Consider the following 23,765-nt stretch of genomic DNA (forward strand, 5'->3'; position numbering starts at 1 on the left):
TCCTAATCAAGTATGGACAGTAACGACCTCAACTCATGCATACTCCGTAGTCCGTATCCTCTTTTGAAAGAACACGACGACTTAATTAGGGTGTGTTTGAGGAGAAGGGGATTGGGGAGATTGGGAAGATACGCAAAACGAGGTGGACCATTAGCATATGATTAATTGAGTATTAACTATTTTAAATTGCAAAAATGGATTAATATGATTTTTTAAAGCAACTTTCCTATAGAAATTTTTTGCAAAAAACGCACCGTTTAGTAGTTTGGGAAGCGTGCGCGCGAAAAACGAGGAGCTTTCTCACCCAATGTCACTGGAACGATCACAGCCTTAGTAGCAGTGCAAGCAACACCTTCACACAGACACACACACAGGATTTCAGAAACTGAAGAGTCCATCGGGGTCAACATCATCCCAAACATCACAAACTGAAAAATACTAAGGGCCAGTTTAGTTCTCAAAAATTTTCCCCTTCACCTATCACATCGAATCTTTGGACATATGCATGGAGCATTAAATGTGGACAAAAAGAAAAACCAATTGCACAGTTTAGCTATAAATCGCGAGACGAATCTTTTGAGACTAATTAGGCCATGATTAGCCATAAGTGCTACAGTAACCCACATGTGCTAATGACGGCTTAAGTAGGCTCAAAAGATTCGTCTCGCGGTTTCCAGGCGAGTTCTGAAATTAGTTTTTTCATTCGTGTCCGAAAACCCCTTCCGACATCCGGTCAAACGTCTGATGTGACACCCAAAAATTTCCTTTTCCCCAACTAAACACAGCCTAAAATGTGAACAGTTTTGGAACCAAGTGGAGTGAGCACCGCCACTGGAACTCTTCCCCGGTTCAGAAAGTGACTCGCCGGCCGGCGCAGTTGTTTAAATTAATTTGACTGTTTCAGGGCTGTGTAAAATTGTATTTTGAGTTATAAACTTGATTTTTGTGAGCTATCAGAAGGAAATGGACAATCTAGTCTGACGAGATTTTCGAAAACAACTCATGTATATGTTTATGTTGCTTGGAAAATCCATGGATTCTAGTTGTTGCAGTTTTGCACTGAGACAGTATAATTTATTCTCTTCATTTCAGAGTTTGTTTACTTGGATAGTTTGATCACGTCATCATGTGGTATTGTAACCTTGTCGGTAACAGATTACTCACTGGAGACATGATCCATTCCGGGACTGATTAGTGGTGGGTCTCACAAGCACTTAGCGAGCAATGGGTCAATCTCCTTTACTGGATTTGGATTTGGAAATTAGTAGTTTAGTTTATCCATTTCTGATAATCACACATTCACACATGCTTAAACCGGTGACGGAAAAACAAACGAAAAATCATATCAAATCTCTTGGTAAGTAAATCTCACTTTCATGTAGAAATGGAGTTCTTTTTTTAATGTGTTCTAGATAGGGTCTCAAATTGCCCTGTGTATTGATGAACTACCCTCTCAGGTCTTTTTTGGACGGAGAATTTTAGAAGATATACAAACTGATTTCTGTTGAAATATTATAAAGAGATATACAACATATGGAAATTGTTTCATATGTACTCCCTCCGTCCCAAAAAAAGACAAACCCTGGTTTCCGTGCCCAATGTTTGACCGTTCGTCTTATTTGAAAAAATTATGAAAAAAATTAAAAAAGACAAGTCACGCACAAATTATTAATTATGTTTTATCATCTAACAACAATAAAAATACGAATTATAAAAAAAATCCATATAAGACGGACAGTCAAAGTTGGACACGCAAGCCCAGGGTTTGTCTTTTTTTTGGGACGGATGGAGTACTCCTTAATAAATCCTTGGAAAGGAGTGGCGGCCATAGGAGAACAGTTGGTTCTGAATTTCTGAGTTCTGATAAGAAGGCAGCAAAATTGCTGGCATTCTTCTCCATGCTTCTCTGAAACACGTTGAACTGGAACATTTTCTGATTGGAGTAGGTTGTAAAACCACAGCTGTAAAAGCAGAGGAAACAACAGAGAGATTGGCTTCTCTCTTCGATTTCACCTCCCGATCGGCGACGGACGGCCCAGATCGCGCGCCGCCGAAGCGGCGGCGTGAGAGATCAGAAATGGCCTCAGCTGTCCAATCTAGACGTCGCATACATGTGTCGCATACAAGTGCGTGGCTGCTCTCGGACTCACGTAGGAGTACTCTCTCGTAAAAAAAAAATCATTCTAAGGAGAACGTGATTTTTTTTATATAGTGAATTTAGATAAAAGTTTGTTCAAATTTATTGCACTAAAAAAGATCGCATCCTTACCTAGATTAAGTTTTTTAATGGAGAAAGTACATACTCACGTACTCTAGAGTACATGCCGATATAACGATACATCCTCTCGTTTTTTTTCCTCCCATACATTATACATGCCAGTACAATTTAGACGCTAGCTAGTACGCCTAGTCCTAGTTCACAAGTACTTCATCCCAAAAATAACGAAGGCCGAATGTGACATATTTTATACATATGTCTAGATTCATAATATTAAGATGTGTCACATCTAATACTTTGTTGGTTTTTTATGGGATGCAGTGAGTAGTATTCGACAAAAGTGACATGTGTTTAGTTGTTCTCAAGCACTTTGCCACAGTTTACCTATAGTATAAGGTTAAATAAGTTTAATCAACTTTTGGTAGTTGTTTGATTTGAGTCACAGTTATGATAAAAATTTCATTCAATATATTGGATACCACACGTTAATGATTAAAAAAATGTGATAAGATTCACTTTGGTAGGCCATAACACCCATATCTGAACTCCCCGTACAGGATATGCTCAGTATTCAGTACCATCCTGTGCATATGTGGCGGTGTATTATACAGATGCATGCACGTGCTGATCACAGCGAGGTGACTCTACGGTGTACACTATACTAACACTACTGTGCGCTGGCCACAGATGTAGTTTGACACGAAATGCAAGGTGATTGATGACAACAGCTACGAGATTTCATTCGTCATGCTTATGAAATTGCTGAAACACTACACATTTATGATGAGAGAAACGTGAACAAAATAATCCCGTTCACGTACAATTTTATTCGAAGTAGTAAAGACTAGTACTAGTAGCTTAATTTGCAGTCAGTTACACCAGTATCTTGAGCCGTTTCACCGACTTGGCAAAGGCCCTGCAAATGAAAATTCAGACTCGCCGTTAGGCTCGTAGTCAAGTTTGATGAAATTGTTAAATAATTTTGTGATGGCGACACAATGCCGGGAAGAAATGAACTTACTCCCATGGCACGTCTCCGACCTGCATCCAGTCTCCTTCCCCATCCTCGTAGGTGACAGCGTATGGGTGACGTCGACGACGATCGTGCCCATCCTCTGCACCACCATCAAATTGCAACCTTTTAATATTTTAAGTTCGCTTCAACTTGAATTTTGAAATGTTCGGAGTATGCGCCAAATGGGCTCCAGGGAATTTTGTGTTTATTTAAGCGGTTTCAAATAGTGTGTAGTTTTCTTTTTCTTTTTTGTTTGGCAGGGTGTTTGTGCAAAGTGATAGGGACATGCATGTAACTACCGGTACCATCCGATGAGTCTCCGCCACAAGTTAAAAATGGCTAGCGGCGACCATAAAAAATATTTATATTTTAAGACGGATGGAGTATTAAATATTTTCTGACGTAGGTCGTATCAGTGAACTGTTAGTAGTTAGTACTCCAGTTATAAATTTCAGCAGTTAGTAGTTATGAATTTCATCAATCGACCACTTGAGAGCAATATTGCAGATGATCTATTCCCTAGTACTACTAGTATAACTAGCTGGGCGGCCCGCGCAATTGCGCGGCTAGCACTCATATAAAATTATCTACTTTTTAATATGATTTTACTTAAAATTTATTAAATAGTTATATCAGTATTTTAAGATTTTGAAAGATCAAACCTTATAATCCCCGTGTTTCTAGTTTTATACTCCCTCTATTCCAAAATATAACAATTTTTAGCCCTTACGATTTTTCTTAAAATATAACAACTTCTCCATCAACATTATCTTCCCAACCAATCACAACCCTCCACCATTAACTTTTTCCACCTACCTCCACTACTCATCCAATCACAACCATTCGCCATTTATTTCTACCTACTTTCCTAATAACCGCGTCCAACTCTAAAACTTCTTATATTCTGGGACGGAGGGAGTAGCTTTTAAAAGTTATATGCGAGATGCTACCTCTTACTTCTTTGTCACCTCTCCTTTATTTGCTGGCTCGATCTATCACTGTTTCTATTCATTCTCCTTGGAACTTTTAAAATTGGATCTTATAGATTTTAAAGTTTATTGTCTCGTTGGGTTTTATTTTTATAATTTTTAGAAGTCCCGCCAAACATTGTCACTATACTCATCTATGGCATGTACGTTGCTTTCTCTCTTTATTGTTATTGTTATTTAAAATTTGAAAATAATTATCGTTTGGGTTCATTATTTTATTTTTTTAGAAGACCCGCTGTACTCCTCTACGGCTACCCGCTGCCTCCCCTCTTTATCGTCATTGAGATTTTAAAATCGAACATTATTATCATTGGCGTTTATTTTTCTCTTTGAAGTCCCGCCATACTTCGTGACCGTGCTGCTTAAGGACATATCCGCCGTCCCAATTTTAATCATTGTTGGGGTTCTATTTGAGGTTTGTTAATAGTTTTTAGATGTCCCGTCAACCGTCACGACTCTACTCCTTGATAGACCTGTTGTTTCTCCCCTCTTTATTGTCATTTATCATCGTTGTGTTTTATATATTTTTTTTCAAAAATTCCACATCTTTCATTCCGATATTTTATTTATTTATAAATTATATTTCTACTTAACTCTTATAATATTTTTTCTATTTTTGGAATTTATTTTATTTGTTATACCGAATTTCAGTCAATCTTGTCAAGTGTTGATGGTCTCTTCTTTCAATAATCATGTTATTACGAATTTTAGTTATTCACAAATTGTATTCCTAGTTGAACTCTTTTTTTTTTCTAATTTCAGTATTAATCTTTTACTTGTTTGAATTTTAATTTAATCTCATATTGTGTTCTATATGGTCTATTATTTTAATATTCCTTATTTTTTATTTTCACTTTCAGTTGTTTTAAAATTGTATCCCTACTTAAACTCTCTTTTTAATTTTCAAATTTTCAGACTTTATTTTATGTTTATTTCAAATTTTAATTAATCCCGTATTGGGTTCTTATATGGACTTATTTCAATATTTTTTATTTTTAATTTCGAATTTTATTTATTTTTAAATTATATTCCTGAACTCTTCTTTTTTTTTTAATTTTGGATTTTATTTTATTTTTATCCGAATTTTACTCGTATTGGGTTCTTATATGGACTATTCTTTCAACATTGCTTATTTTTAATTTCGAATTTATGTTATTTTTAAATTGTATTCCTACTTGAACTCTTCTTTTCTTTATTTTTTCTAATTTTGGATTTTATTTTATTTTTATTCCTAATTTTAATAAATCTTGTATTGGGTTCTTATATGGACTCTTCTTTCATTCAACATTGCTTATTTTTAGTTCCAAGTTTAAGTTATTTTTAAATTTTATTCCTGCTAATTTATATGGATACTACCGGACGCTGGCTGATTTTTTTTTCTTTTTGGCCTGAAAATAGTCATCGTCCGGCAAAAACATACATTAATAAAGCTCTTTTTTTTAGCTGGCATATGTCCAGGGGTATTAATTTGTTTCGGTTTGACAATCAGAGTCGGAAACAATGAGCAAATACTAATTAGATAATCAGATAGATGATTCGATCGGATTATTTCTACACTCTATTTTAGAATATATCTTTCTATATCTGTCAAGAAAGATCTCAAGCGTTATAGTTTGGACCCACTATAATCTAACGGCGTGTATTTTTTTTCTTTTCTCTGATTAATGTGGGAATTTCTAGCCTCCACAGTGAACGTGGTGCCTCCTTTCAAGGCTGTCTTAATAATATAATAATATAATAGATACTAGTACTACCTTGGTTAGTGGAGGGGAACATAAGGTGGAGCGTGTCGAGCAGCTCAGCGTATGAGCCGAGGATGGACAAGTCCAGCTTCCTCCCGATGGCCAACCCCTCCATCTTCACCTTCACATATCCGCCACCGCAGCCACCGTCGCGCCGCCGGTGCAAGCACTTCACCGGTGGCCACCCCACCAGCTTCCTCCTCCTACATGCAACTCACCTCAGCTGCGTACGTACACAAATGCCACAACCCAGTGACACGAACAACGACGAAAAATGGACGAGAGGTGCGATTGCGTGCATGCGATCACTCACTTGTTGCCCATTTCGCCGTCGGAATCGCCGTCACCGCCGCGGCCATTGCCGTCGTCGTTGTCGTCGTCGGTTTTGAACCCACCGAGCGCCTCCTCGAAGCCCCTCTTGCGGCAGGACCCCGGCGCGCTGTTGAGAAGGTCAAGCTCACTCCCAGCCGCCGTCGCCGTCGCCGGCGACGGCGACGGCGACGGCAGCGCGAGCCTGAGGCCGAGCTCGAGCTCCATCCGTCTCTCCAATTCACCAGCTAGTGGACGGGATCACTGCAGCATCATCTTCTGCAATCCACGATCGAGAGCAATGCAAGACGATATATATATATATATACAGGTGTGGGGCGCTGACACGCACGAGGTGTAGTAGTAGTGGGGCGCGCGCGAGAGACAGAGGAGGAACATGGTGTCGGGGTAGCGGGGGACCCAGCCGCGGGCGGGATGTCCCCCCTGCCGCCGCGCGCCGCGGCAACGGGGGCGCCCCGCTTTTGCCTTGCGCCCCTTGCTCCCCGGCCCCCCGCGCGCGCCTACGTTTCGCGTCGTAGTGGCCGCGCAGCGCACGTACGCGAGCGAGCGAGCGCGCGCGCATGGGCGCACGGCTCTCGTCCGGTACGCATCGACGCCGACGCGTGAGATCCGTAGAGATTTTGGGGGGTGGAATTCGTGGTGGCGACTGGCGAGTGGACCGGACGGTTGCTTTCGCGTGTCGTGTCGTGTGGGCGAGCTCAGTGTTTCGGGTTTAGGCTGTGCTTAGTTGGGGAAAAGAAAATTTTTGGGTGTCACATCAGACGTTTGACCGGATGTCGGAAGGGGTTTTTGGACACGAATGAAAAAACTAATTTCAGAACTCGCCTGGAAACCGCGAGACGAATCTTTTGAGTCTACTTAAGCCGTCATTAGCACATGTGGGTTACTGTAGCACTTATGGCTAATCATGGCCTAATTAGGCTCAAAAGATTCGTCTCGCGATTTATAGCTAAACTGTGCAATTGGTTTTTCTTTTTGTCCACATTTAATGCTCCATGCATGTGTCCAAAGATTCGATGTGATAGGTGAAGGGGAAAATTTTTGGGAACTAAACTAGCCCTTAGTTTGATCAGCGTTTCGGTTTTAGTTGATCGGCTTTGTGCACGCGCGCGGGCCCGGGTGAGTCCTAAAGCTGGCGACTACATCCGATTGATCAAATGATGGTGTTCCCCGGCTGCGCTGTCACGTAGGCCATGTTTAGGAAGTTTGTATAGTGAGCAGCTACTCCATCTTTTTCAATATCTTCAGCTGTACTAAATGATCCAGATTCTAAAAATCTATAAATATAAAAATTCATAGAATGAACTACTATAAAGCATAAGCTATGAAACCTCCTTCTTTTTAATCCCAATTAACTGAATAGTTATTGATTGTTTTTAAGAATCTTCAGCTTGTCAGACAAAACGATGGTACTACTACTTCTCTTTTCGTATCAAAATATAAAAACTAGATAGACACGTCGTAAAATATATACCACTATATCTAAATTCATAGTAAAATATATCTCATTTGAATGTAGGTTTTTATATTTTCGGACGAACGTACTATGATTGAGGGGTGATCGAGTTGACAGTACAGACCATCGGTTATGGTGGTGGGAATTGGGAAATATGAGCGCCGGCAGCTGCATCTGGGCGTGGGCGACTGGGCGTTTTCTTTCTCGTGAGCCGTCGCCGAGGCGAATCTGAGCTGCATCATGCCACCGGGTCAAGGACATCGCGCCCCGCTCGGTGTTTCGCCGTGTTTCGCCGGGGCGCTGCAGGTCATTTGCCCACGCTGCAAGCAATCGGTCCGGATGCCGGATGGGCGCCATCCTTCCCCATGCCTCTCCATCCATGCCGGCTCTGTTCTAGCACACCGGGCCAGAAAACACTGCCATTTTTCTAATCTTAAAAACTGGATTTGAGTGCGAATCACTGTCTGCTCAAAACGTCATCACATCGATTAAAAAATTTGATCGGATCGTGACAATGTATATCTACATACTCCAATCGAGTACTACTACGCTGTTAGCTTCCGAGAAGGACACATTGTGGCAGATACTTTGAAACCACGATTGGAATGTAACTTAAAATATGCATAGTTGCATAGTACGCTTGATCTGCAGAGGTATAATCTGTGGAAGTGTGTTTGGGCACGATTTCGACACGTAACTAAGCTGGTGTCGGTTTATGATTCTTTAGAGAGGCGTTTGCCGTTTGCGACCGGTGGAACGTTTTTGTCAAAAAGTTTGGGCGTTACACTTCCACCAGCAAAGCTACTACTACTACAAAGGTGAAATGTTTCCGGTGTTCTCACCATGTATATAAGGGCTGTGTTTAGTTCATATTAAAATTAGAAGTTTGATTGAAATTGGAACGATGTGACGAAAAATTAAAAGTTTGTGTGTAAAAAAGTTTTGATGTTATGAAAAATTTGGAAGTTTGAAGAATTATCTTGGACTAAACACGGCGAAGCTCTAACTTTTTTTTTTCTCTTTTAGGTGCCAGTTTCCGTGCACTTGCCCGGCCTAGCAGGTGACAGACACGACGCAAAAGAAAAATTAAAAAAAAGTTTTGCTAGCTCCTGATCGACACTTATCAGACACGGCGGTCGTGATTTCGGCACCAGATTACGTGCCTTAACTAACAAGGACATTCATCCATGATCCATCCATCGCCGTCAATTTAGCATCAAATATTGCGCATTTCGCATGGACACTTTCTTGAGCCATAACAACTTCCGTCACAAGCCTAACCAGCTAGACTAGATGATAATTATAAGCTTGTTGCATAGATGATCAGATGCAATGTAACCTAACTAATCTGTAGAGCATCAGGCAGACCAAAACAATAGACAATTCGAAGCTGATTTAACATTATCTCTGGATACTTTTAACCTCATCGGTGAAGTCTGAACTGAACACCACGCGGCCTCTCGCGGGCTGAAAAAGCACGGGGCCGCCGCGCACCGCGCGGTGCATTGGATCGCTTACGGCGAATTTTGCAGCAAAAAACAGGGGGAAACGTGTGCGTGAGCTTGACAAGTGTCGAGCCGGCCGTGCTCCGTCCCGATTGTTTTATACTCCCTCCGTCTTTTTAGTACGTGTTTGACCATTCATCTTATTAAAAAATTAAATAATTATTTATTCTTTTCATATCATTTGATTCATTGTTAAATATACTTTCTTGTACACATATAGTTTTACATATTTCACAATATTTTTTAATAAGACGAACGGTCAAACATGTGCTAAAAAGTCAATGATGTCAAACATTTTGAAACGGAGGAAGTAGCTGGCCTAGCTTGATCGAGTAGAGCTGCGGCGCACGAGAGATTCGTCCCGCGCGCCGCGCGCGTGCGTGCACGTGTTGTGTAGCAGCTCGATCCAGGGCTCCATGCTCTTAATTTGTCCCTGCATCAAAATGAATTTTACTAGTTTTTTTTAGTAAAGCTGCTTCATGAACCAATCCGGTTCCATAGGAGCAGGGAACTTTTTTTTTTTTTGATAGCTTTCGAATTTTCTACGATACAATGACACGTCAAGATTTATACTACTACTACACTAGTTACGTATAATTACGTTTTAGTTAAAAAAAAATTTAACTACGTTATTGTTGGCCTGTGCTTTACAATGAGATATAAAACGTTGTATATATTTTTTACACTTATATTTATATACAAGTTATATTATAGTTATGGTGAAACTATATTATATACTCCCCCGTCCCATAATATAAGGGATTTTGAGTTTTTGCTTGCAACGTTTGACCACTCGTCTTATTCAAAATTTTTTGAAATTATTTTTTATTTTATTTGTAACTTACTTTATTATCTACAGTACTTTAAGCAAAACTTTTCGTTTTCTATATTTGCAAAAAAAAATTGAATAAGACGAGTGGTCAAACGTTGCCAGCAAAAACTGAAAATCCCTTATATTGTGGGACGGAGGGAGTAATTATATTTGAAAGTTTTCTACGGCAACTGTTAAGATAGTCCCAACTTTTTTTTTTATCAAATCAGTTACTCCCTCCGTTTCTAAATATTTAACGTTGTTGACTTTTTTAAATATGCTTGACCGTTGGTCTTATTCAAAAAATTTAAGTAATTATTAATTATTTTCATATCATTTGATTTATTGTTAAATATATTTATATGTATACATATAGTTTTACATATTTTACAAAAGCTTTTAAATAAGACGAACAGTCAAACATATGCTAAAAAGTTAACGGTGTCAAATACTTAGGAACGGAGGGAGTACTGCGTACTCCCCGTATCAAATACTAGTATGATTTGTGACTTCGTGAGGGATCAAGGTGGCGCATGCACGCATGGGCTTGTGGAAGAACCGAAGAAGAGACATGAGAGATGGGGGCAAAGGAGGTGAGAGTACCGGCATGTCCCCCAGACAGTGCGGATCTTACGGCCGGGAACTGCTAGTTTGCTGTCGCGTAGGCCTCCCAACTTAGTCGGTGAAATTGACACTAGATTACGTCAAAGATCACTGCCGGAGTGCGCCCCTGTAGGCTCAAATGTGGCGTCGCGCATCCGCGGCTACAATCTTTCCGACGAGACGGCCGGTCTGCTAGTGCTACTCGTTTGACTCTCTTGTGCCTACAGCTGAGCTGATAGCTGAATGTTGTGGGTAGGTGCCAGCAACAATGACCAGATTCCAGGAACGAACAGACGTGATGAGGACCAGGAGCTGCCGTCATGTACGGCTTCACATGGAAACGTGAGTTGCTGGCTGGGTCATGTGGCAGCGGAGATCAGCACGAGGCCAACGAACGCATTTCACAGCTGACACGGCGCCCACACACCGGCACGATGGTTGCCGAGGCCCGAGGGGAAAACGGGAGCCGATCCACCGCGCGAGCCGCGGCGGCAGCCGGCGGGTGGTGCGTGCGCGTGATCGTGCGCGACGCGAGCTCGGGGAGGAGACGGCCGCGGCAGAAAACGGCGGACGCGCGCATCTGTGAACCGCATGTGATCGTGCGGGTCACACGCGGTCGGGTAGTTGCGATGTTGCGCGCACCAAATTACCCCTTTTCCGTATTCTGGATGCTGTACACGATGAAGCCAATGTACTGTAGAAAATTTCTGGGCGAAGCCCACGAAAAAATGTGGCTGAAAAATAGAGCGAATGGAGATGCGGGGTATCGATCCCCGTACCTCTCGCATGCTAAGCGAGCGCTCTACCATCTGAGCTACATCCCCGAGTTGGTTCAATTTATTTTTTTCTGTGTTAAAATTGTGATATTAACTAAAGGCTACTTCTGTCACTGTCAGGACGCAAGGTTGGATCTTTCTGGGCTGAAAACTACGGATTTTAACACTCCAGCTCGTTCCACTTTGACCCACTTGCACCCTCTTCCTCTGTCAAATTCCGAAAGATGACAGTATCTCAGACTCTCATCAGTGTTCGTTGCTGCATCTGAGATTCTGAACGTACCTTGTTTGTTTGTCCGACGTTGCACCTCCGTTCCAAAGAGACAAACAAAAACTCAGGCGCTGCAGTTACTTGCCCATAAAAGGACGCACGATTCTGCCTTAATATGCCACACATGGCGTCGTTGATCCAACAAATCCGAGATTACAATCTGCATTGCAACATAACTTAATTGCTAGACATGCCGCAGAACGGTAGAGTGGATGTGATGTGAGCCGTGACGAGAAAAACGGCAACGAGAATTTCAAGATTTTACACTCTTGCACATGTGCTGCAACCGTAGAAGATGCAATTCGAGATGAATAACTGGATATTGCTCATCCTACGGGCCATTTGAATAGTAGGACTGAGAAAATATAGAAATATGAAAAACGCAGGATTTTGATATAAATATAAGTATAAAACAGATGATTGCAAAACACAGGAAAACACAGGAATGACTGTTTGATTGGACCGTAGGAAAAACACAGTAATTAGAGGAGAGATAAAGACTCAAAGGAAAGTTTCCATGAGGTAGAACCTCATGTTAGAATTCCTCTAAAACTTACATGGTATTAGGCATTCCATAGGAATTTTATAGGATTTATTCCTTTGAATCAAAGGGCTATATAGGAAAAATTCCTATAAGAATAAAATTCTCTAAAATTTCTATGAATTTCCTTTGATCAAAGGGGGCCTAAATGTGTGCCACTTTGTCTCTTCATGGTGTTACCCACCCTACTAAACACTAGAGACTTTCAATGATGTTTTAAATAGCGACATGGGACATTTAACATGTTAATCTTTTCAAACAGTTATAACAAACTAAATGAAGCTATAGCGATTAAATTGTACATGTCATATAAGAGTAAATAGCTAGACCATCTATAAGTCCATGAAACTCTCGACAAACGCTCTCAAGCCGCCACGTGGCGCTCTAATAAAATAGAGAAAATCCTAGAAATTCTAAGAAAAAAGCAAAACATCTATCCCTTGATTTTCAATTAAATTGGTGGGTCCAATACTATACACCGTTAGGTAAAATTGATCTTAAAAACAAACTAAATACAATGGGTCCCACCTATCCTCTCCTCCCGTGAATTGGCAGATGGAGGATATACATACGTACATGGAATGTACGCTTCCTTCCCCCTTTTTTTTTCCTTTTTTCTTCTTTTTTCCATTTATATATATAATGGATATATTTTTTAAATAATCATAATTTTACAAACAAAGACTCTACCATCATATAATGCACTCTTTACTTTGCACTATTATTTTCAAACAATGCACTATTTTAAAATAAATTTTACACAATTATATCGTGTACCTATCAAATAAACAATATCTATATTAACTAATTTATACGTGCACTTAAACTAATGGCTCCATTATATAAATCATCGGATCTACTTTTTATTACACTGGTCTATCTATTATTCTCAAGTAATGCACTGTTTCAAAATAAGATCTACACCATTATATTGTGTACCCATTAAATTAACAATTTAAAATCTATATTAACTAATTTACACTTACACTAGAACTGGTGGACCTAGTATTATAATCATCGGATCTATTGTTTGCTAATAAATAAAGCGTCCAAAATTCTCTTTTTGCCCGCTGCACAATGCACGTATGCACCTTTGCCTTTCGCACGTGTGACAAAGCATAGTGTCTGAGACATCTAAGGTGATCACAACCGCTATAGCGCTGCCGCTTTGCCACATATCAAATCATATATGGAGATGATTAATTTTGTTAATAACATGAAAATAAAATTAAAGGTGTGATGCAGCGAGAGAATAATTAAGCACCATGGGTTGTGTTTTTCTCAGCAATAATTAGCTCTGTTTAAGTTGAAACCAAGAGTTGATTACATAACAATTATAATGTATTTGTGTTATGTCGTATTTAGATTTTGTACTATTTGATCGTACAGGTGAAAGGAATCATTATGTTATAAATGTGAGCGCAATATTGACGAATATCAATAGAACTCTTACTACGACAAGAGTGATAAAGGGAGTTTAAGGCCCTCTCTTTTTTTCCCGATTCTATATTTTGGATTTTTTTTCACGCTTTCTAAGTTTCTAAACGGTGTCTTCTTTAAACAGCATTCTAACTTTTTAGAAGTCAATTCATTCGTTTATACCCTCAAATAGCTATCACATAAATTATATAATTCATCAATTTGAGCTATCCTAAACCTTAAGTACTACTCCATCCGTTTCACAATGTAAGTCATTCTAGCATTTTCCACATTCATATTGATGTTAATATATATATATATATATATATATATATATATATATATATATATATATATATATATATATATATATATATATATATATATATATATATATATATATATATATATATATATATATAGATTTATTAACATCAATAGCCTAACATAAGAATACTAATAACAGTGATATATTTATTTTATTTTTTCAAATAATATGTTTTCATATGGAACATACCGCTTATCCATTTTTATAAGAAAGAACTCAGCTGGCCAAGCCACAAACATGGCCGGAGAAAGGGACTTTAATAATTAGTCCCCTACTTACATTGTGAAACAGTGAAAGTACATATTTTTTTTCATGTGAGCCATGGTGATCAGTAAATTGGTGATCAACGGATCATCAAAGTCGTAAGATGAATATATAAGAGTTGCTCTGAACAATTGTAAATAGGTGTCAAAATTAATTGCTATTAATTAGACATCTAATGGCTTGCTAGCCACAAAATTAATTTCTCTCAACATGTATATAAACATGGACAAAGCTGGAACAAATATTACCATATGTCCCATACAAATATATTGCGCAGTTAATATTCTAATTAGTCATTTAAAATTCATTAAAATACTCTCAAGCTGCCACGTGGTGCTATAATAAATTAAGGCAAATATTAGAAATTCTAAGAAAAAAAATCAAAGTATCTATTATTCGATTTTCACTTAAATCGGTAGGTCCAATATTATAAACCGTTAGATTAAATTGATCTTAAAATAAACTAAATACTACGAGGTCCCACCTCGACATAGGTACGCACCTACGTGCGCGGGTAGGTACGCCTCCCCTCCCTTTTTTCATTTTTCTCTTTCTTCTTTTTTTTTTCCCATGCATATGCTTCCCTCCCTTTATTACTATATCATGCGCCTTCATGAGACGATTTAATCAAAATAATTTTGAGTATCTTGTACTCGCATTTTTAATTTTGCGGCCATACTACACGGTATGTATATACGAACTGTATGATAATTAACTAGCAATAGTTTCTTATTTACTCGAGAAAAAAAAACATGATTCAAAAGTCGTAAGTACTTAATCCATCTTCTACTCAAAAGTTTATGAATGGTTTTCTAAGATACCTTAAGAAAAATAGAACCCTTAAATTATTATAAAATAATATTATCCAAACTTTAATTTGCCCTGAATCTATGAGACAAAATTTCTGAACAAACAATAATTTTATCTTTCAACAATATAAGTGCCCGCGCATACGCGCGGGCCACCTTACTAGTTTATCAAATAGCTATAGACGAAGATAGCGTCAACTGCTATAGCCAAAGATTTAAAACCATACTTTCAATACATATTTTAGGCTACGATTCCTTCCTCTCCCCAGCCTCTCCTCTCTCATTTTTTGTACGCACACTTCATAAACTGTTAAACAGTGTGTTTTTACAAAATTTTGCTATATGAAAGTTATTTAAAAAATATTAATCTATTTAAAAAATAATCTCTTATACCGAATTCCACGCAACTTACCGGGCGATTAGCGGTGCCACGTGGCACAGACGGATTGAGTCGCACGCAGCCATCGGGTCTCATATTGTGCAGTGGACCTCGTTGCAATATACGTAGTTTGCGGAGGGTTTTTGCAAAAGTGTCAATCTGAAGTCGACATCTTCTATTCTTCGGGACTCCTCTCGCTTCGCCGCCAGCGCTGCTCCTCAGCTTCTCCCGCCATTCGGCTGTTGCCCGCAGACCAAACGTAGTGCGCTCCGCCGTGAGTTGCATCCTGCAAGGCTGCAACCAGCCACCGCTCTCCGATGTCGCCGCCGCCGCATCCTCCTTCCGCACCACCCATCCGCTCCCCCTTCCATCGCCTCCTCCTCCGGCCCCCGCCAAGACCACCGGTTCCTCCTATTCGTCGACCTCGCCAAGGAGCTGTCCTTCCGGCCTACGTCGCCTACTCTGACACAGCCGCACTGCGGTCACCGAACCCCTATGACAACAAGTCGGGGAACGGCGCGAGCGCGGACTGCGCCTTCCACCTGCTCGACGAAATAGGCCTCCGCCAGCGCCGCACGCCTGCTTCATCACGGGCACCGCGGCGCTCTCTTACGCTTCTCGCCCGGGCGCACTGCTCGCCGTGCTGGACGCTACGGCCGCGGATGGCGTTTCGCCCGACTTGGCGTGCACGATGCTCGTCGGGTTGTACTTCTCCAGTGATTGTTTGACTCTGCCAATGAGGTTGTGCATTGGATGGTGGCGAATGGTGTTGCCCCGGACAGCCAGACATGGTCAACTACTTGATGATGATATCTGGGCTGCGCAGTGCTGGGCAGGTGGCTGAAGCTCTTGGCGAGTAGTGATGCTCGGAGCCTTGGCTGGGAGTAGTGGCCGGTAGTACCAAGTGATTGAAATTCTGCAATATGGGGTCTCCACAAATACTAACAAGAGTTGTGTTGTTATCTGGTACAGTCGCATTGAGGACAGAGAATATCAGGGCAGTGTTTAAGATGGTAGTGAAACTATGGAAGTAAAGGTTTGTTGTTTCCTGTTGAACTCGCTTGATCATGTGCTCTTTCCTTTTTATCCTTAATTAGCAGCTTGATGGTATTTCCTTAATACGTTCATGTATACTATCCCATTTTCAGTTTAACACAAACCTGTACTGATTCTGTTGGTTCTAAACACATGTTTATTTTTTAATTAAAAAAAGGCCATATCTCTTATAGCGAATTCCATGCAAGTTACGCGATTAGCGGCGATAGGGAGGTGATGCCAAGATGTCCATTTATAGCTACGAGCCTATAACACCTCGCACACACCAGTTTACTACTCTCATTGTAAAAAAAAACTCAATTTAGAAAGGAATAACATCCCCTGCTAGGTTGAGTTTTTTAGGATGGGGGAGTAATTATCTAGCCGCAGGGACACGGAGAAGATGTCCATCTTTGTTTATTGCGTCATTGGTTCCATCTTCCATCATCAATAGGCAGGGGTGGTACCACCCATTAGGCGGGGTTGGGCAGCCGGCCCAGCTATGGCCCGTGCCGCCCCAACCCTCCATATCCTTCTTGGGCCGCCTACCACCACATCCAATTCACAATTGGCCCATAAATAAGCAGCCCAAGTGTCCAATTTTAATCCTGCGTATGTGATGCTTTCCTGAGTCAATTCCTCGGCACTGCTCACCCCCGTCCCCTACTATAGTTAGGTGCCTAATGTTTTTCTCTCTCTTTCCCTTCTAAGCAAAATAATAATCATCTTATTCTGGGTATGCGATATCTTCTCATATATTTATTTTTTAAAAGATATCTATTAACCATTCTTTATGAATTGACTCATATTTGCAAATTGATATGTTTACTAGTATCTTTTTGAGAGAATCCATTATATGCCACTGACTTTATCACGCGTTTACGATTTTAATATCTATCTTTTTATATATGATGAATTATGTATGGCGCAAAAATTATTACTTTATTTTAATATCATTTTTGTTTTTTTGTTTGCCTTAATTTATTGATTATACTATATGTTTATACGATTACAATATAAATATGGTATTTTTTGGGTTAAGTTGTTCTTATTGAGACGAGCATCTTCGTTCCATTTTTATTTTAATCCTGCGTCCGCCACTGTCAATAATAGGTGCTCATGTTGTGGAAACAATGGCCACAACTCCAGGTCTCCAAGACTTGTCGTGGCCAAAGAGTTCTAGAGCACAGCAACATCAGCCGCTACGTTACCCCGATACGGCAGCTGACCCTCGTATCAGTATCTGATACGCGTCCGGATACGGATACGTGCGGGATACGGCCGGATACGTATCCCATACGTATCCCTCATTTTTCTCTTTTTCAGATAATTAAAAAAATACCGATACTCCTCCAATACGACGGGATACGTAACTGATACGGGGGAGCCCGAAACCACACAGAACAAAACGCATCTCCCGTTCTCCCCCTCCACACGCGCCGCCGCTCGCAAAAACCAATCCCCATCGCAGCGCCGCCCGGCCGCCCTGACCACGCCGTTGTTGCGTCGCTGCGCCGCCTCGTCGCCGGCCCACCGCCAGCGACCGGCACCGCGCCGCGCCGCCGCCTACAGCCTTCTCCGTGCCCCCTCCTCTGCACTCTCCTCCAGTAGCTCCAGACTCCTCCACGAGGCGTCGCGCCGCTGCCTCTGATCAATCCTGCATCACGCCGCTGCCTCTGATCATTCCTGCATCACCTCCGACGAAGACGACGTTGAGGACTTGAGGTAAATCCTGCATCATCTACTATGTGAACAATGTTATCTAATGTCTACCATCTATTTGAAGAACTATGTTATTTTCATGATTTCATCTACTGTGTAGTCTTGCACTTATTTATGCATGCCTCTTCAATAAATGGTGACTTGGTGAGATGCTGTGAGCCTGTGAATCTGTCGTACTGAGATATCATATATATGATGATTGGTGCATTGGTGGTTTGATGCTGTTTGCTTCCTATTTTTTCAGTCCATATCCCACACTCAATTTTTTTTTGTATTTTTTAATTATTATATATATATATATATATTCGCGTATCCCCGTATCCATATTTTTGGGAAGATGGTGTATCCCGGTATCGCCGTATCACGTATCCGTATCCGTATCAACGTATCGGGGTAACGTAGTTCAGCCGTAGTAAGTAAACTGTCAACAGGAAGAACAGAACAGGTATAGCTGGGTCAACAAGAGAGATAGGTAAGCAAAGATCAGGCCAATCAGAGGTTGCCAACTACTTCATGGTGATTGCTGAGCTACGGTTTTGCTCCCTGATTGGGTAGGCAGGCCCCAGTTTACAGGTCCTAAAATATTGTGTGGTTTGGCTTTGAATTGTTGTGTTGAAGGTTCCTCTAAAAACTGTTCCTTATATCTGTCCCTGAATACAATGAAAAGATTCTACAACAAATCCATGTTTGGCAATAAATTGAGTATACATTCAGAAATCAGAAGAGGTGATTGATTGGCAAATGAGTTTGTTATATTAGTAATTCACAATGTTTACGAAAGATAAATATGCAGTCTTAGTACTTCATCTTGTCTGTCAGGTTGTGATAGTATTTGTAAATACGTTATTCCTGGACTTAATCAATTTACACAAGGAAAGTGAATAGTGCTGGTTCCTAGCAAAATCACAAGTTGCTATGGACGTACGGTGCATATGCCGCATGGAGATCTTTGGAAGGGCATATAATGGATCCTTCTTAATTTGTAATAGTTATTACTGTTAGTTTGGACAAATTAGCTTGCTGAATTTCAGCTGGGCGCGGCAATGCCGCGCCTTTGTTTCTAATAATTAATTAATTATGCGCTAATAAATTACTCCATTTTACGTGCTTGAGGGATTAGCTCTCAACACTCCAACAGTAAGAACTTAACACAGCCTTAGTGAGACTAGAGATTTACATGTGGTCTCCATCTTTATTTAAGGGCTTACTTAGATTAAAGGATTTCCGGAGGAATCAAATCCAAAGGACTAATTCATCATTTGGATTGTAGGCTTGCTTCAAAGGGATCTCAAAGGATAGGAAAAATTTGCATCACGTTTTAGAGGAATTTCAGCATGAGGTCCAATCTCATTGTTTCAAATTAATTCCTTTAAGATTTCCAAGACATCTTCAACCTTTCTCTCTCCATTATCTCTCAACTAAATCAATATGTAATTTTAAAATTCATATGTTTTTCCCCGATACACCCAAACACATGTTTTTTTTAGGGAACCTTTTTTTTAGGAACACCCAAACACATGTTATGAAAATTCCTGCAGTTCTTTTTCATGTACAGTTTTACATTGTATGATATTACATTTTAATCATGCGTTTTTTTTCCATTTCAGTTGTGGAGTTAGAAAATATTTTAGCCCAAACAAGCTTTATTAAAAAATAGAGTAAATTACACTTTGGTCCACCTTTTATTATCCAAGTTTCAATTTGGACCACTCTTAAGCCTATCTTTTGAATTTAGACTAGGTAAATTTTTTATTTTTTTAGGGAATAGGTAAATTTACCATTGTTACGATTTGGACTACCATGAACAACTTTTTCTCGTCATGTCTAACTTCCCTTTCAGCAAACATATGAATCATATATAGAGGAGTTGGGCCGTATACTCTGCTGATGTGTTTATGTGTTTAAGGTCGTTGATTTTGCTGAAAAAAATCATTCGTGGTGGTCTAAATTGTAACAATGGTAAATTTATCCAGTCCAAAGTGAAAATATATGGTTAAGGATGGTCCAAAGTGAAACTTAGGTAATAAAATATGGCACAAAACGTAATTCACTTTAAAAAATATTAAAATTTAATGGAGTTGTCGTCGGCGAGCCCTAGCCGGGCGATGGCTCCGTCGCTGGAGAATCCTATTGTTCCTTTAAAGGAGCCCGTGTAAAGAATGTAGTACGGGGTGCGTTTAGTACATCTTCCATGTATGTAATAATAACAGAGGGAAAAAAAACACCTAATCCGCATCGGACGGTCCAGCGATGCGATGGCAAACAAATCAACGGGTTAGGTGAGGTAGCCCCCCCGAGACAACAAAAACACGGTTTGCACTGCACGCCACGCCGCACGCACGCGTTGGGCGTGGCTGCCAACCGCACCAAGACGAACGAGAGAATTTTTTAGAAAGAAAAGAAAAGGAAAAAAAGAAGAAGAACAAGTCGAATCGAAGAAGAAGAGAAAAAAGGCGTCACCGAAAGCGCAAGCTGCGAGGCTGTTCTCCGCTGTGACGTCTCGTCTCTTCCTCCTCCTCAGGAAGTCCAGCGAGTCCACCTCCCTCTCCTGCTCCACCACCACCACCTCCTCCTTCCAAAGATTCCTTCTCTTCTTCTTCGTTTCAGGCGCTGCGCGTCTGCGGGATTTGGGGAGGGGAGCGGCGGCGGAGATGCACCCGAAGCTGTCGCGGTTCGCGCACAGGGTGCTCTGCTGCGGGAGGAAAGGCTCCGGGGAGGATTTGTAAGGATTTCTTCTTCTTTCTTTTTGTTTTTTACTCTTGACTGCTTGTTCTTGTGTTCTTGGGGCTTGTTGGGTTCGTGGTTGTGGGAGCGCGGGGGGTTTGGCGTGATTCGTGGTGGAGGATTTGGGAATTCTCCCCGATTTTGTGCGCTGGTCTATCGATTCTTATCCTGGGTGGGTTTGGTTTAGTTTGGTTAGATGAGACGGGATGAAACCTAGAGGCTAGAGATGATGTGCAGTCTGGTTGCTCCAGTGATTGGGTACTGGAAGTTGTCTGTTTGGTACTGAATTTGATAGGAAAAACGATAAATCTTGGTTTAGTTTTGGAACAATTCTGTAAAGGTAGTGGTTTTATAGCAGTGTAACTAGTGGAATTTTTGGGGAAACAGAGACAGTCTACTGTTTTAGACTGTCGAAATGTGTGATGTTCAGTATGGAATTCCTTTTGTAGCTCTCATATATGCTGTTTTCGAATCCTTTTGTGTGAATAATCGATTTTACAAAGTGAATGAAAATGAAATATGCTCCGATAATACTGTAGGATTAAATGCTATGGTAATTTGGCATGGTAGTTTTCTTTTTGATGCATCATCAGGATGTGTCAGTCAATTCGAGTGGGTACCATATCAGTTGAAGGGAAAGAAATAGTTTGAATTGTTACTTTACCTAACCGTGGTGCTAAAACGTGGTAGACTGGTATCTCATATTCTGTTTCATGGCTTCGATTTAACAGGAGTGATGAGGGGAGCGGATCGTTGAGGTGGGTGTTTTCATTGCGGGAGCTTCGGTCAGCTACAAATAGCTTCAACTATGATAACAAGATTGGAGAAGGACCATTCGGAAGTGTCTATTGGGGACAAGTTTGGGATGGTTCTCAGGTTTCTATTCTTGACATCTCAGTCGATTTGATCTACATGTCATGTCAAGAAATAGAATTTCAACTGTCTCCTTTAGATATCTTGCTTTGTAGTTGGCCCAGCCAGGAATCATCATTAATTTGCAGCGTTGGAAAATCTTATTGATAGCTGTCTCACTAAGTAACCAAACAACTATCAGCTAGAATTTTTTATTCGGTTGCAGAGCATTGATCTTTGATTGCATTATCATTAAGTAGGTAGGATATGTTGTCATAGGCAGGTCAACTTAGACAAAATTTGGAAGATGGACTGGCTACAGGTTTGCAGATCTGTATCTTGTACAATAAAAGAAGGCTCAACATATTCCCTGTCATGGCTGCAACTAAGTTGTATGTCTTTTAAAAGGACTGTTAACCGTAACCTACCACAATTTTGTAGCAGTTTGCCCGTCTGAAGATTCTTCTTCTATAACAAGGTTTCTTGATTATTTCAATTGCTAATGTTTTTTTATACAGATTGCTGTTAAGAAGTTGAAGTGCGCAAAGAATGGGACAGAAACAGAATTTGCTTCAGATGTTGAAATTCTGGGAAGAGTGAGGCACAAAAACCTCTTGAGTTTCCGTGGATATTGTGCTGATGGACCTGAACGCGTTCTGGTGTATGACTTCATGCCAAATTCAAGTCTTTATGCACATCTGCACGGAACACATTCTACAGAGTGCCTTCTTGACTGGCGGAGGAGAACATTTATTGCAATTGGTGCTGCTCGAGCTCTAGCGTTAGTAAAAGAAACCTCATCTTTGTTCATTACTGCACAGCATACATAATCTCTGCTTCTCAGTTTCTCTCCTTCTGGTAAGCTGTCACAGAAGAAACTCACTCATATGAGCTTCTCCACAGGTATCTTCACCACCACGCAACACCCCAGATAATCCATGGGAGCGTCAAGGCTACTAATGTGCTACTCGATTCAAATTTCCAGGCACATCTTGGTGACTTTGGTCTGATAAGGTTCATCCCAGATGGGGTGGATCATGATAAGATAATCAGTGAAAACCAACGTGGCTATCTTGCTCCTGAGTACATTATGTTTGGCAAACCTACAATAGGTTGTGATGTCTACAGCTTTGGCATAATACTGTTGGAGCTATCTAGTGGGAGAAGACCAGTGGAAAGGTCGGGCTCTGCCAAAATGTGTGGGGTTCGAAACTGGGTGCTCCCTTTGGCAAAAGATGGCAGATACGATGAAATTGTGGACTCCAAACTCAATGATAAGTATTCTGAATCTGAACTAAAAAGAGTAGTGTTGGTTGGTCTGGCTTGCACACACAGAGAACCTGAAAAGAGACCGACAATGCTCGAAGTTGTATCGATGCTGAAAGGTGAATCTAAAGAGATGCTTTCCAGGCTTGAAAATGATGAATTGTTCAGGCCAGACTCGACGGTGAGTTCCCATGGAATGTCAACACCAGAGGGGAGCTCGGACTGTGTGCCCAAGAATGATCAAGAATTGGCAGCGGCATGATGGATTAGTACCCTAGGAAATGTAGAGTCGCATTTTTTTTGTGGGATTGGTGCTTGGTCTGCTTGGTTTGGCATGATTCAAATGTACAGGCATTGTCATTTGTGAAGGTTTCTCCTCTTTTTGGAGAGAGGAAATTAGATGAATGATGAGTTAGCAGTTATACATGGTGCTTTTTTTGGCAAAGAATTATTATACATGGTGCTTTTTGTGTGCACTGGATAGAAGATCCATATACTTGGCCTGATGTTTGGGTATGATTGGTCATGTTGTCATATAAATTATTCTTTAATGCTGATATCTGGATGATTGAATTGTGTTTGTATCTTATGATTGAAACTTCTGCACAACACAGGAGTAAATACTGCAATTCCTTTCCTTTTATTACCAGTTTTATTTTGCAATGCGTGTTGTGGACGATTCAAAACTATGGCCACAAATACACAAGGCA

The 23,765-nt window shown here is 40.6% G+C and overlaps 2 protein-coding genes and 1 non-coding gene across 3 annotated transcripts; 1 reads left to right on the forward strand and 2 right to left on the reverse strand.

Moving 5' to 3' along the window:
• Window positions 1-2,666: 2,666 nt before the first annotated feature.
• Window positions 2,667-6,563, reverse strand: LOC4340245 (auxin-responsive protein IAA20-like). Its single transcript, NM_001402744.1, has 4 exons — window positions 6,278-6,563; window positions 5,977-6,167; window positions 3,240-3,333; window positions 2,667-3,134 (listed from the first exon to the last, which is right to left on the reverse strand). Exons 1-4 carry the CDS (start codon window positions 6,499-6,501, stop codon window positions 3,092-3,094), a joined length of 552 nt encoding a protein of 183 aa, NP_001389673.1. The 5' UTR covers window positions 6,502-6,563; the 3' UTR covers window positions 2,667-3,091.
• Window positions 6,564-11,420: 4,857 nt separating this feature from the next.
• TRNAA-AGC (transfer RNA alanine (anticodon AGC)) lies at window positions 11,421-11,493 on the reverse strand. The gene has a single exon. It is a non-coding gene; the product is annotated as a tRNA-Ala (tRNA).
• Window positions 11,494-20,682: 9,189 nt separating this feature from the next.
• On the forward strand, window positions 20,683-23,639 carry LOC4340247 (PTI1-like tyrosine-protein kinase At3g15890). The gene is made up of 4 exons (XM_015787379.3): window positions 20,683-20,935; window positions 21,669-21,813; window positions 22,308-22,570; window positions 22,693-23,639. The coding sequence occupies exons 1-4, from the start codon at window positions 20,865-20,867 to the stop codon at window positions 23,315-23,317; spliced, it is 1,104 nt and encodes a 367-aa protein (XP_015642865.1). The 5' UTR covers window positions 20,683-20,864; the 3' UTR covers window positions 23,318-23,639.
• The last annotated feature ends 126 nt before the right edge of the window (window positions 23,640-23,765 follow it).

Source organism: Oryza sativa, chromosome 6 (assembly GCF_034140825.1).
Source record: "Oryza sativa Japonica Group chromosome 6, ASM3414082v1".
Taxonomy (NCBI): Eukaryota; Viridiplantae; Streptophyta; class Magnoliopsida; order Poales; family Poaceae; genus Oryza; species Oryza sativa.

What these genes read in the sequence shown, in the direction of transcription:
- LOC4340245 (NM_001402744.1), bottom strand. Translation starts at nt 6,501, where the DNA reads ATGGAGCTCGAGCTCGGCCTCAGGCTCGCGCTGCCGTCGCCGTCGCCG. An exon ending in GTTCCCCTCCACTAACCAAG is followed by an intron (nt 3,334 to 5,976) that starts GTAGTACTAGTA and finishes ATGGTGGTGCAG; the next exon opens with AGGATGGGCACGATCGTCGT. An exon ending in GTCGGAGACGTGCCATGGGA is followed by an intron (nt 3,135 to 3,239) that starts GTAAGTTCATTT and finishes TTTCATTTGCAG; the next exon opens with GGCCTTTGCCAAGTCGGTGA.
- LOC4340247 (XM_015787379.3), top strand. Translation starts at nt 20,865, where the DNA reads ATGCACCCGAAGCTGTCGCGGTTCGCGCACAGGGTGCTCTGCTGCGGG. An exon ending in AAAGGCTCCGGGGAGGATTT is followed by an intron (nt 20,936 to 21,668) that starts GTAAGGATTTCT and finishes TCGATTTAACAG; the next exon opens with GAGTGATGAGGGGAGCGGAT. An exon ending in AAGTTTGGGATGGTTCTCAG is followed by an intron (nt 21,814 to 22,307) that starts GTTTCTATTCTT and finishes TTTTTTATACAG; the next exon opens with ATTGCTGTTAAGAAGTTGAA.